At 33.3% G+C, this 12796-nt stretch overlaps 1 protein-coding gene across 7 annotated transcripts in view; it reads left to right on the top strand.

Moving 5' to 3' along the window:
* RAVER2 (ribonucleoprotein, PTB binding 2) overlaps positions 1-12796 on the top strand; it is a 98761-nt gene that overhangs the window by 49343 nt on the left and 36622 nt on the right. For 5 of the 7 annotated variants that reach the window (XR_007410814.1, XM_025427985.3, XM_025427986.3 and 2 more), the window contains exons 10-11: positions 6300-6411; positions 8044-8180. Coding sequence is in view for 5 of the 7 variants with exons in the window: in XM_025427985.3 (XP_025283770.1) it covers positions 6300-6411; positions 8044-8180 (249 nt within the window). In the remaining 2 variants the exon portion in view is untranslated. Of the gene's footprint in view, positions 1-6299; positions 6412-8043; positions 8181-8773; positions 8954-8995; positions 9425-12796 lie in introns of those variants that run through there. The other 2 variants (XR_003128150.3, XM_035717020.2) reach the window with 2 other exon arrangements.

The following is a 12796-nucleotide window of genomic DNA, read 5'->3' as shown; positions in this document are numbered from 1 at the left end:
ATCCATGTTATCACAAACAGCAAGATTTTCTTCTTTCTTAAGGCTGATTATATACACACATTTTCTTTATTCATCCATCAAAGAACACTGATGTTTTTGTATCTTGGCTGTTGGGAATAGTGCTACAATATGCACCATCTCTTTGAGATAGAGATTTCATTCCCTGTGAATATATTCATAAATCACTGAATCATATGGTAGTTCTATTTTTCATTATTTTAGGAACTTTGATACTGTTCCCTATTATGGCTATATCCTTTTTCTTCCATTGAGTAGATTGTGTTTTCCTTTTGTTGATGGTTTCCTTTGCTGTATGGAAACTTTTTAGTTTGATGTAGTCTCAGTTGTTTACTTTTGTTTTTGTTGCCTATACTTTTGGTGTCATGCCCAAAAAATCATTGATAAGACTAATGTCAAGAAGCTTTTCCCCTATATTTTCTTCTAGGGGTTTTATGGCTTCAGTTACTACATTTAAGTCTTCAATCCAATTTGAGTGAATTCTTACGTATGATGTAAGATCATGATCCAGTCTCACTTTTTTAGCGTGTGGATATCCAATTTTTCCAACACCGTTTATTAAAGAGACTATCCTTTCCCCATTGTGGATTCTTGACTCCCTTGTCAAGGATTTGTTGGCCACATACATGTTTGTTTATTTCTAAGCTATCTATCTCATTTGGTCATGGTGTACAGTCTTTTAATGTATTGTTAAACTCTGATTGCTAGTATTTTGTTGAAGTTTTTGTATCTATGTTCATCAGGGATACTGGTCTGTAATTTTATTTTCTTGTAGTGTTCTTGTCTAGCTTTGGTATGAAGGTAATGCTGGCCTCATTAAATAAATTAGGAAGTATTCCCTCCTCTTCAATTTTTTTGGAAGAGTTTCAGGAGAAATGGCATTAATTTTTAAAAAAGATTTATTTATTCATGATAGAAAGAGGCAGAGACACAGGCAGAGGGAGAAGCAGGCTCCATGCCGGGAGCCTGACGCGGGACTCAATCCCAGAACTCCAGGATTGCGCGCTGGGCCAAAGGCAGGCGCCAAACTGCTGAGCCACCCAGGGATCCTCCAATTTTTTTTTCTTTTTTTTTTTGTTTTTGTTTAACGTCTGGTAGAATTCACCAGTGAAGCCACCTGGTCCTGATATTTTCATTGTTAGGAGGTTTAGGATTACTCGTTACCCCATTATTGGTCTGATAAGATTTTCTATTTCTTTATGATTTGGTTTTGGTAGGTTGTAAGTTTCGAGAAATTTACCCATTTTTTTTCTGGATTATCCAGTTTGTTGGCATATATTTCTTGGTAATAGTCTCAGGATCTTCTGTATTTCTGTGCTATCAGTTTTAATGTCTCCTCTTGCATTTGTAACTATTCGAGTCCTCTCTCTTTTTTTTGGTTAGTCTATTTAAAAGTTTCTCTGTTTTGTTTATCTCTTCAAAACCCCAACAGTTTCATGGATCTTCCCAGTCTCTTTTATTTCTGTTCTAATCTTTATTATTTTCTGCCAAATTGTGGGCTGGGTTTGTTCTTTTTCTAGTTCATTGATGTGTAATGTTTGAGATCTTTATTTTTTCTTCATGTAGGCATCGCTATAAACTTTCCTCTTAGAACTACTTTTGCTGTATTCCTAAGTTTTGGTATCTATACTTTCCATTTTCATTGGTCTCAAGATACTTTTTAACTTCTCTTTTCTTCTTTGAGCTAGTCATTATTCAGGAGTGTATTGTTTAATTTCTGTATATCTGTGAATTTTCCAGTTTCCCTCCTGTTACTGATTTCTAGTTTCATACCATTGTGGTCAGAACAATACTTGATATTATTTCAATATCCTTAAATTTGTTCTGACTTGTTTTGTGACCCAACATATCTGTTTATTCTTTGTCTGTCTGTGTCTCTTTTTCTTTCTTTCTGCTTCTGCTTCTGCTTCTGGTGTCAGACCCAGAAAAGCATTGGTAAATTCAATATTATGAAGCATTCCACCTAAGCTTTTAAGAGTTTTATAATTTTAGGTCTTGCATTTAGGTCTTTAATCTTTGAATTAATTTTTGTATATGGTGTAAAGTGAGGATCCACTTTATTCTTTCACATGCAATATCCAGATTTCCCAGCACTTTAGAGAAAAGACTTCCTTTCCCCATTGAGTAATCTTGACACTTTTGTCAAAAATCATTTAACCATATATGTAGAGACTTACTTCTGGGTTTTCTATTCTATTCCATTTGTCTGTATGTCTGTCTTTATGCTAGTACTACCCTGTTGAGATTACTGTAGCTTTGTAATAAGTTTGAAATCACAATGTATGAGCCTTCCATTCTTGTTCTTATTTTTCACCTTATTTTCAACATTGTTTTGACTATTTGGGGTCCCTTGAAATTCCATATGAATTTTAGTGTGGATTTTTCTTTTCCTGCAAAAAAAAGTGGAATCTTGATAGGGACTATCTTGAATCTCTCAGTCACTCTGGTTAGTATAGACATTTTAACAGTACATCTTCTAATCCATGAACATAGGATGTCTTTCCATTTATTTATGTCTCTTATTCTAGCAGCGCTTAAAAAAATTTAGGTGGGGGGACGCCTGGGTGGCTCAGTGGTTGGGCATCTGCCTTTGGCTCAGGGCATGATTCCAGAGTCCTGGGATCGAGTCCTGCTTTGGGCTCCCTGTAGGGAGCCTGCTTTTCCCTCTGCCTATGTCTCTGCCTCTCTCTCTCTCTGTCTCTGTCTCTCATGAATAAATAAAATCTTTAAAAGTAATAAAACATTTTTTAAAAATTAATTTATTTATTTTGGAGAGAGAGCTGGCAGGGGGAGGCAGATGGAGAAGGAAAGAGAGAATCTCAAGCAGACGCCATACTGAGGGCAGAGCTCCACACGGGGCTCAATCCCAGGACCCCAAGATCATGACCTGGGCTGAAATCAAGAGTTGGATGTTTATCCAGCTGAGCCACCCAGGTACCCCTGTTTTTAAAATTCTTAATATTTAATACAGTATGTTCAAAATGTTACTTCAAAATGCGATATATACTAAACTATTAAGATATTTTATATTCTTTTGGTACTGTTTGAGATTTAGTATATATTTTACATTCTGCATACATCTCAGTTTAAACTATCCACATTTCTTATGCTCGGTAGTCATGTGTAGCTAGTAGCTACCATGTTGGATAGTGCAGTCTTAGATATTTCATGGCTTAATCCCTCACTTTATTGAGATTTCACTTTCAGCCATGTTGTATAGTTTTTAGTGAACATGTAGTTTAATTCTTGCTTCAGTTAATTCTTAAGTATTTTTTTCTTTTTGACTCTATTGCAAATGGAATTGTTTTCTTAATTTTCTTTTTTGATTGTTCATTGTTAATGTGTAGAAATGCAACTGATTTTCGTATGTTGATTTCATATCCTGCAACTTTGCTGAATTCATTTATTCTAATAGTTTCTGTCTGTGTATGTGTAATATTTAGGGTTTTCATGCTTCTGCAAGCAGAAATCACTTTCATCTTCTACTCTAGTTTGGATGTCTTTTATTTCTTTTTCCTACTTAATTGCTGCCTATGTCTTTTTTTCTAGCTGACTAGAACTTCCAATATTATGTTAAATAGAAGTGTGAAAGCAGACAGTTTTGTCTTGTTCTTGATGTTAGAGGAAAAAATTTCAGTCTTTCACTATTGAGTATGATGTTGAGCTTTCATATATAACTTTTGTTATATTAAGGTAGCTTTCTTCTATTCCTACTTTGCTGGGTGTGGTTGAATTTTATTTTTTGATTTTTCTTTTTTTAAAACATTTTATTTTAATCATGGAAGCATGTTGAATTTTGTCTAATGCTTTTTCTACATCAGTGGAGGTGATTATGTGCTTTTTTTCTCCATTCTGTTAATGTAGTATTTTATGTTGAATGATTTTCGTATGTTAAATCATCCTTGCATTCTAGGAATAAATCCCAGTTGGTTATGGTGCATAATCCTTTTAATGATCTACTGAATTTGTTTTGCTAGTGTTTTGTTGGTGGTTTTGGCACCAATATTTATAAGGTGTACTGGTCTGTAGTTCTCTTTCCTTTTGGTGTCTATCTGGCTTTGGTACCAGGACAATGCTGGAAGTATTCTCCATCAGTCTTGTGGAAGAGTTTGAGAAGAATTGGTGTTAGTTTTTCTTTAAATTTTGTTGAATAGTGATTTAAAGGGGCACATACACCCCAATCCTTATAGCAGCAATGTCCACAATAACCAAAATATGGAAAGAGCTCAGATGTCCATCAACAGATGAATGGATAAAATGTGGTATGTGTGTATACACACACACACACACACACACACACACACACACACTGAGGAATATTACACAACCATCAAAAAAGAATGAAATCTTGCCATTTGCAATGACATGGATAGAACTAGAGGGTATTATGCTAAGGGAAAAAAGTCAAGAAAGACAGTTATCTTATGATTTCACTCATTTGTGGAATTTAAGAAATAAAGCAGATAAACATAGGAGAAGGGAAGGAAAAATAAGATGAAATCAGAGAGGGAGACAAACCACAAGAGACTCTTAACTATAGGAAACACACTGAGGGTTACTGGAGGAGAAGGGGGTAGGGGAATGGAGCAATTGGGTAAAGGGCATTAAGGAAGGCACATGATGGAATGAGCACTGGGTGTTATGCAACTAATGAATCACTAGACTCTACCTCTAAAACTAATACACTATATGTTAATTAATTGATTTTAAATTTATCAATAAATAAAGAGGTTTTGTTGAATTACCCAGTGAAGCCATATGATCCAGGGTGCTTTTTTTTTTTTTTTTTTTTGGTTGGCACACTGTATTTTAAAATATTTTATAAGTGATTCTCTTTCATAGCTTGAGTTGAGAACCCCTGATAGGATAGAATATGATTTCCTTGACAATCTAAGTACTTGAGAAACAAAATCTGAGAATACTATGTTGGCTACATTTATTCAATCACTGAATTCTTCCTAGGGCACCACTGTCTTTCCTCATGCTATATACTCTTCTTTAGCAAATATGTAATGGTTTTAGCTCTTACCTAGAATCTTATGGTTCTGTCTTAGACTTCTTTTGAGCTATCATATACTTGACTGTGAATTTCTTAATGGCAGTATTTCTGTCTTACTCATTTTAGTATTATTAGTGCGTAGCACAGTGTCTGGAGCATGGTAAACAACATTCAGTAAGCACAGTTGAACAGATAAATACATCTGCATCTGTGATTTACATATCACAAGCAAATCTGGACTTCTACATGAAGATGTACAAGACAGATCAATCCAAATACAATAATTTTGGCCAGATAAGGGAGAAATAAAAGGAACTGTGGCTCTCAAGTATAGAAATAAGCACTTGAGATTACACATCCTTTGTTCTGTTCAGGGAACAAAATAAAAATTAATTTGAAATGAAAACTTAGCAGCCAGCTCTAATCATACTAACTCGAATTATCTTATTTAAAGATTTTTGCCAAAAGAGGGTAAAAAGTAAAAAATTCTATGAGAACAAAATGAAATAATCTGAAGAACCAGCCTTATCCTTCTGTTAAACATTAGAACCCTTACACTTAGTTATACAAAATTTACTGATATATTTTCAAGAAATGTGAATTTTTAGAGTTATCTAAATGTGGATTTGGATTTTATTAAATTCACTTATTTTGTTTGGTAGTATTTTTAGAACCAGAGATAAGTAAGCTTTTCTTTATCATTTGGCTGTAGCATGCGCTATAAAATAAAAATCTATTTTTTAAAGATTTTATTATTTATTCATGAGAGACACACAGAGAGAGAGAGAGAGAGGCAGAGGGAGAGGGAGCCCGATGCAGGACTCAATCCGGGGACCCCAGGATCATGCCCCGGGCCAAAGGCAGGCGCTAAACCGCTGAGCCACCAAAGCATCCCTATAAAATAAAAATCTTAATAGGAAAATGTGGATAGCTGTATTTCTGGAAATAAGGTACGGGATTTGTTTTTTCTCGTGAAATTGAATTCTCTCCTAGTTCAAATGGGAAGGATTTACAGGAAGACCTTTAATTCTCTTTCAGTTCTAAAGTTCTATGGTTCTAGAATAGTTTCTTAAAACTAATTAAAAAATAATAGTAAGTAATGTGATCATTTTAATTAATATCCAGAAATAGTCCATAACTTCATGTTTTCAAGCATTAGGTTACACAATTTTTATTACAGTAGCCTAGATTTATTGAAGAACAAGTATTTCTCTACTCTTTCTGCATTTTTATTTTCTTGTACCTCTGATTAAACACCTATTGTTTTGTTTTTGATAAATAGGCTGCCTCTAAGAATCAGACTTCACTATTGGGAGAACCACCAAAAGAAATACGACTCAGTAAAAATCCATACTTGAACTTGGCAAGTGTGTTACCCAGTGTGTGCTTATCATGTAAGTAGTGAGAGCTCAGTATTAATATTTTGGAGTCTTATTGAAAATGTTCCATAATCAGTTATCCTTTAACTTTTAATTGAGTAGAAGCCAATAATACTTATTGGCTATGAAAGCCTAAATTATGACCCTGCTTTTTAAATTAAAGAATAACTAAAATTAAGACACTTAAATTACATTCTAATTATCTAAGGAAAACATCTTTTGTAATATTTTATTAAGAATATAATTAATTTATTAAATCACAATAGAAAATAATTGGGCAAGGGAATTATTAGCAAAACTATAATGTTTTACAATACATATAGAATCACATTGCTAAAATAGAGGTTTAAACCTCTAAGTATTTCATATATCCAGAAGATTTGCAAACTACCCCCAAAATACGTGAACTAATAATAATTGGCAGAAGTTGAACTCATATTTACTTTTTTGGAAGACCTTCTCAGGCCTTCAATTAGGGTAAATTAATTATTAAATATAGTTTTAAGGGAAAATCACCAACGTGGTATGTTTTAGTTACTAGGATATTCACTACAATGTTGGTTGTCAACAGTGTAATTGAAAAGTGCCTTAATGTTCATCAATAGGGGGATGGTTAAGTGAAAAATAGTTTATCATAAAATGGAATACAATACAGCTTTTTTTATAGTTGAGGGAGAGCTACATGTACTAATATGAAATTATCTCTAAGGCAAACTATGTGGAAAAAGCAAATGCTTGCAAAATGATTCCATTTATGTTTCCTTTAAGCTATGCTTTTTTAAAAAAGATTTTATTTATTTATTTATTTATTTATTTATTTATTTATTTATTTGAGAGAGAGAGAGAGAGAGAGCAAGCAAGCATGAGCAGGGGAAGGGGAGGAGGGAAATGGAGAAACAGACTCCCTGCTGAGCAGGGAATCTAACATGGGGCTCAATCCCAGGACCCTGGGATTATGACCTCAGCCAAAGGTGATGCTTAACTGATTGAGCTACCCAGGCACCCCTCAAGCTATATATTCTTATGTGTACATGTGTAATGTGTAAATACACACAGTAAATCTGGGAAAATAAGTTCTAAACTGTTCTAAACCTCTGGGAAAAAAAGAATAGAATTGAAAGAAAAAGATTTTAGTATAAATTCTCTGTATTTTATGAAGTATCCTCTTGAACCTAGACATTAATTTGTAATTTTTTATAAGAGCCAGAAAAAAAATTTAATGTGCTTCTTGTATACCTACTGCATTTTTATCTGGTCTAAAAATTGATAGTTACAACTATTGCATTAGCAATAATGATTAGTTTACATTTTGTTTGCCTTCTTTTAGAGATTAGACATATATCTTAAAAATGTTTCCATTAGAATTATTTATCCACAGATCAAACTTCCATTTTCTTTTGCTTTCAGTGTACAAGACAACATCATATACTATATATTCTTCTCCTGGGGATAAAAAATATAGATATATACTGGCAATGAAAATTTGTGTTCTAAAAAAAAAATAAAATAAAATAAAATAAAATAAAATAAAAAGAAAATTTGTGTTCTGTTTGGGAATATGTTGAATTAATAACAAATTTTGTATTTTGTTTATAATTTATAACAAAACAACTTTTGGCTAAAAATAGTATTGATTTTTGCCTTTAGCCCCAGCAAGTAAAACCACTCTACAGAAGACTGGAATTACAAGCAATATTCTGGATGCAATCTCTCAGGGAAATGAATCACAACACACATTGGAAAAGTGCATTTCTTATTCTCAACCTTTTGGTGATTATGCACAGGTAAATGATCCTCAGGCTTTTTTTTTTTTAAGATTTTATTTATTTATTCATGAGAGACACAAAGAGAGAGAGAGAGGGAGGCAGACATAGGCAGAGGGAGAAGCAGGCTCCATGCAGGGAGCCCAATGCGGACTCGATTCCGGGTCTCCAGGATCAGGCCCTGGGCGTAAGGCAGCACTAAACTGCTGAGCCACCCAGGCTGCCCTGGTTCTCAGGTTTTGATATCTAGAAAAATTGGTTCAACCATATATTGAGTTCACTGAATATGAAATTGTGATTCCTATAATATTATAGGAAAGTAAAATTGCATTCATCTACACAGTATTCCTTGCTCACTTGGAATTTTAGGACATGTTCAAGAAATCATTTGCACTAGATATTTACCTCTCAGTGTTTACACTAGTGGTCAATGAGCTATAGACAAAATCCAGCCCACTGCTTGTTTTGTAAATAAAGTTTTATTGGAATACAGCCATGTCCATTCATTTATATACTGTTCATGGTGCTGTTGTGCCACGGTGGTAGAGGTGAATAAGTACAACGGAGGCTATATGACTCACAAGATTAAATATTTACTGTTGGGCTCTTTACAGAAAAACTACTGATTTACGGTTTATACCAAAGCACACCTGACTATGGAACTCAAGGAAATGCCTCTGTTCTTCACCGCGGTTGGTGAATCATAAACACGATCATAATTACAGGCACTGTTATGCTAACGTTTAAACCGATCAACCATTAACATAAAAAGTATTATATTCAGAAGTAATTGTGCCGTTACTGTGTCAATTTTACTTTGCCCTTTTCTCTTTCAGGTTATTCTCGGTGGCTTAAGCTGAAAGTATATATCATGTTAGCAATATATGATGATATAATCATGGGAGTCTTATAATGACCAATTCTGATTCTTTCTTATTTCTTAGCACATCAGCTGCTTCTCAGCTCTGTCCTATCTGTGGGAGCAATGCTTCCACTTTGATTTCCTTGGAGCAACTGTTTGCCTCATCTGTCTCTAATAACCTTAGAAAAAAAACCTGTGTGAATTCACTTGGAAAAATTGATGCCTCATTATGCTTTTATGATAGGGTACTAGAAATACAGGTGAAATAGATTCTCTAAAAATGCTGCCGCCAGATATTAGAGTAATATATAAGAAAGTCTCTTACATACCTGAAGAAAAGATGGAAAACTATACGTTGGAAGATGATATAATTAGGTGCCAGCAGACCTACATCTAAGGAATGGTAATTATGAATTAATACAAATATAACCTCGAAAACATTCCCTCCCCATGTTTTATAAGATTCCATCTTTGTTCCTTTATTAGTTAACATTCTAAATAATGATTGAGATAAGGACATTAATTGTATGCTAATTATACTTACAGGGGACAAAAAACAAGGAAATTATCAGAGATGTGTAAAATCACTTATAAATAATTTATAGTTCTGTAAAGTAGAAACAGCCTACATTTCCAACAATTTATAAGACTAAGTAAACAAATTATGTCATATTTATTCCAGAAATGCAATGCAAATGTTAAAAATCAGGTAAAATGCTGTGTGAACATATGGTACATGTTTCATAATCTATCGTTAATTTTAGAAAGCTTTAAAATATAGTCCTATACAATTCCAATTTTTTGTTTATAAGGAAAAAATGTACTTTTATAAGCAGGAGGAAGCACAATAAATTTTTTTAAATTTATTTAAACATGTTTTAACTTTTCATATGACTTTTTAATTTTTTTATCACTTAATCACGATAAGTGTACTTTTTAATCCCCCATCAACCCTACTGCTCCTGACCTCTCCTCTGGTAACCATCAGTTTGTTTTCTATAGTTAAGAGTCTGTTTCTTGGTTTCTCTCTCTCTCTTTTTTTTTTTTTTCCCTTTACTCATTTGTTTTCTTAAATTCCACATATGGAATGAGCGAAGTCATATGGTATTTGTCTTTCTTTGACTTATATTGCTTAGCTTTATACACTCTAGCTCTATCCATATTGTTGCAAATGGCAAGATTTCATTCTTTTGTACAGCTGAATCATATTCCATTGCATATACATATATATACATCACATCTTCTTTATCTATTCACCTATCGATGGACACTTGGGCTGCTTTCATAGTTTGGCTATTGTAAATAATGCTGCAATAAACATAGGGCTGCATGCAACCCTTTAGTGTTTTTGTATTTTGCAGGTAATACTCAATGGTACAATTCCTGGATTATATGGTAGTTCTATTTTTAGTATTTTGAGAAATCTCCATACTGTTTTCCAGAGTGGCTGCACCGGTTTGCATTCCCACTAACAGTGTACAGAGTTGGGGGGGGAGAGGAATGTCCTTTTTCTTCACACCCTTGCTAACACTTGTTGTTTCTTGTGTTTTTTATTATAACAGGTGGAAGGTGATATCGCATTGTTGTTTTGATTCTCATTTCTGTGATGATGAGTGATGTTAAGCATCTTTCTGTGTGTCTGTTAGCTATATGTATGTCTTCTTTAAGAGAAATGTCTGTTCATGTCTTCTGCCCATTTCTTAAATGGGTTATTTTTGTATGTGTGTTGAGTTGTATCCATTCTTTATATATTTTGGATACTAACTCTTTATCAGATATATCATTTGCAAATTTCTTCTTCTATTCTGTAGGTTGTCTTTGAATTTTCTTGTTTCCTTTGCTGTGCAGAAGCTTTTTATTTTGATGTCATCCCAAGAGTTTATTTTTGCTTTTATTTCTCTTGCCTCAGGAGCCATTTAGAACAGTGTCAGAGAGATTACTGCCTGTGCTCTTTTTAAGGATTTTTATAGTTTCAGGCCTCACATTTAGGTCTTTAATCCATTTTGAGTTTATTTTTGTGTATGGTGAAATAAAGTGGTCTAGTTTCATTCTTTTGTATGTTGCTATGGTTTTCCCCAACACCATTCATTGAAGAGACTTTTTTCCATTGTATATTCATTCCTCCTCTCTTGAAGATTAAATGGCCATATAATTATGGGTTTATTTCCAGGCTTTGTGTTCTGTTCATCTGTGTGTGTTTTTTTATGCCAGTACCATACCGTTTTAATCACTATCACTTTGTAATATAACTTGAAATCTGGAATTGTGATAACTCCACTTTTGTTTTTCTTTTTCAAGATTGCTTTGGCTATTTGAAGTCCTTTGTGATTCCATAAAAATTTTAGGATTATTTCTTCTAGTTCTGTGAAAAATGCTTTTGGTATTTAGTAGGGATTGCATTAAATCTGTAGATTGCTTTGGGTAGTATGGACATTTTAACATATTAGTTCTTCCGATCCATGAACATGGAATGTCTTTCCATTTCTTTGCATTGTCTTAAATTTCTTTCATCAGTATTTTATAGTTTTCAGAATACAGGTCTTTCATCTCTTTGATTAAATTTATTTTAGATATTTAATGTATTTGGTACATTTGTAAATAGGATTGTTTTTACTTTCAATTTCTGCTGCTTCATTATTTGTATAGGGAATGCAACAGAATTCTGTACGTTGATTTTATATCCTGCAACTTTACTGAATTCATTTGTCAATTCTAGTAGTTTTTTGGTGGAGTCTTTAAGGTTTTCTATATATAGCATCATGTCATTTGCAATTAGTGAAGGTTTTACTCCCTACCAAATTAAATGCCTTTTATTTCATTATGTTGTCTTAATGCTGTGGCTAGGACTTATAGTACTATGTTGAATAAAAGTGATGAGAATGGACATACTTGTCTTGTTCCTGATCTTAGGGGGAAGCTCTCAGTTTTTCCCCATTAAGTATGATGTTTGCTGTGGGCTTTTCAAATAAGGCCTTTATTATGTTGACATATGTTCCCTCTAGACCTATTTTGCAGAGTTTTTCTTTATCATAAATGGATATTGTACTTTGTCAAATGCTTTTTCTGCATCTATTGAAATCATCTGGTTTTTATCCTTTCTCTTATTGATGTGACATATCACAGTGATTGTTTTGTGAATATTGAACCACTCTTTCATCTGGGAATAAATTCCACTTGATTGTGTTGCATGATTTTTAAAATATATTATTGGATTTGGTTTTCTATTATTTTGTTTAGGATTTTTGCATCTAAAGTCATGATATTGGCCTGTAGTTCTCTCTTTCTCTCTCTCTCTCTCTCTTTTTTTTTTTTTTTTTTTTTTTTTTTAATTTTGTGGTGTCTTTATCTGGTTTTGGTGTCAGGGTGATACTGGCTTCATAAAAAGAATTTAGAAATTTCCTTCCTCTTCTGTTTTTTGGAATCGTTTGAGAAGAATTATTAACTCTTTCTTAAATGTTTGGTAGAATTTGCTTATGAAGCCGTCAGGTCCTGGACTTATGTTTTTTGGGAGTTTTTTGTTTACTGGTTCAATATCATTGCTGGTAATTGGTGTGTTCAAATTTTCTATTTTTCCCTGACCTAGTTTTGGTAGGTTATATATTTCTAGGAATTTATCCATTTCTTCTAAGTTGCCCAATTTGTTGGCATATAAGTTTTCATAATATTGTTAGAATTGTTTGTATTTCTGTGGTGCTGGTTGTTATTTCTTCTCTTGCATTAGTAATTTTGTTTATTTTGTTCTCTCTCTCTCTCTCTCTTTTTAATAGGTCTTGCT

The sequence above is a fragment of the Canis lupus genome, chromosome 5 (genome assembly GCF_003254725.2).
Source record: "Canis lupus dingo isolate Sandy chromosome 5, ASM325472v2, whole genome shotgun sequence".
Classification (NCBI taxonomy): Eukaryota; Metazoa; Chordata; class Mammalia; order Carnivora; family Canidae; genus Canis; species Canis lupus.
Note: the sequence above shows the minus strand (reverse complement) of the source record. Positions and strands in the feature narration are given on the sequence as shown.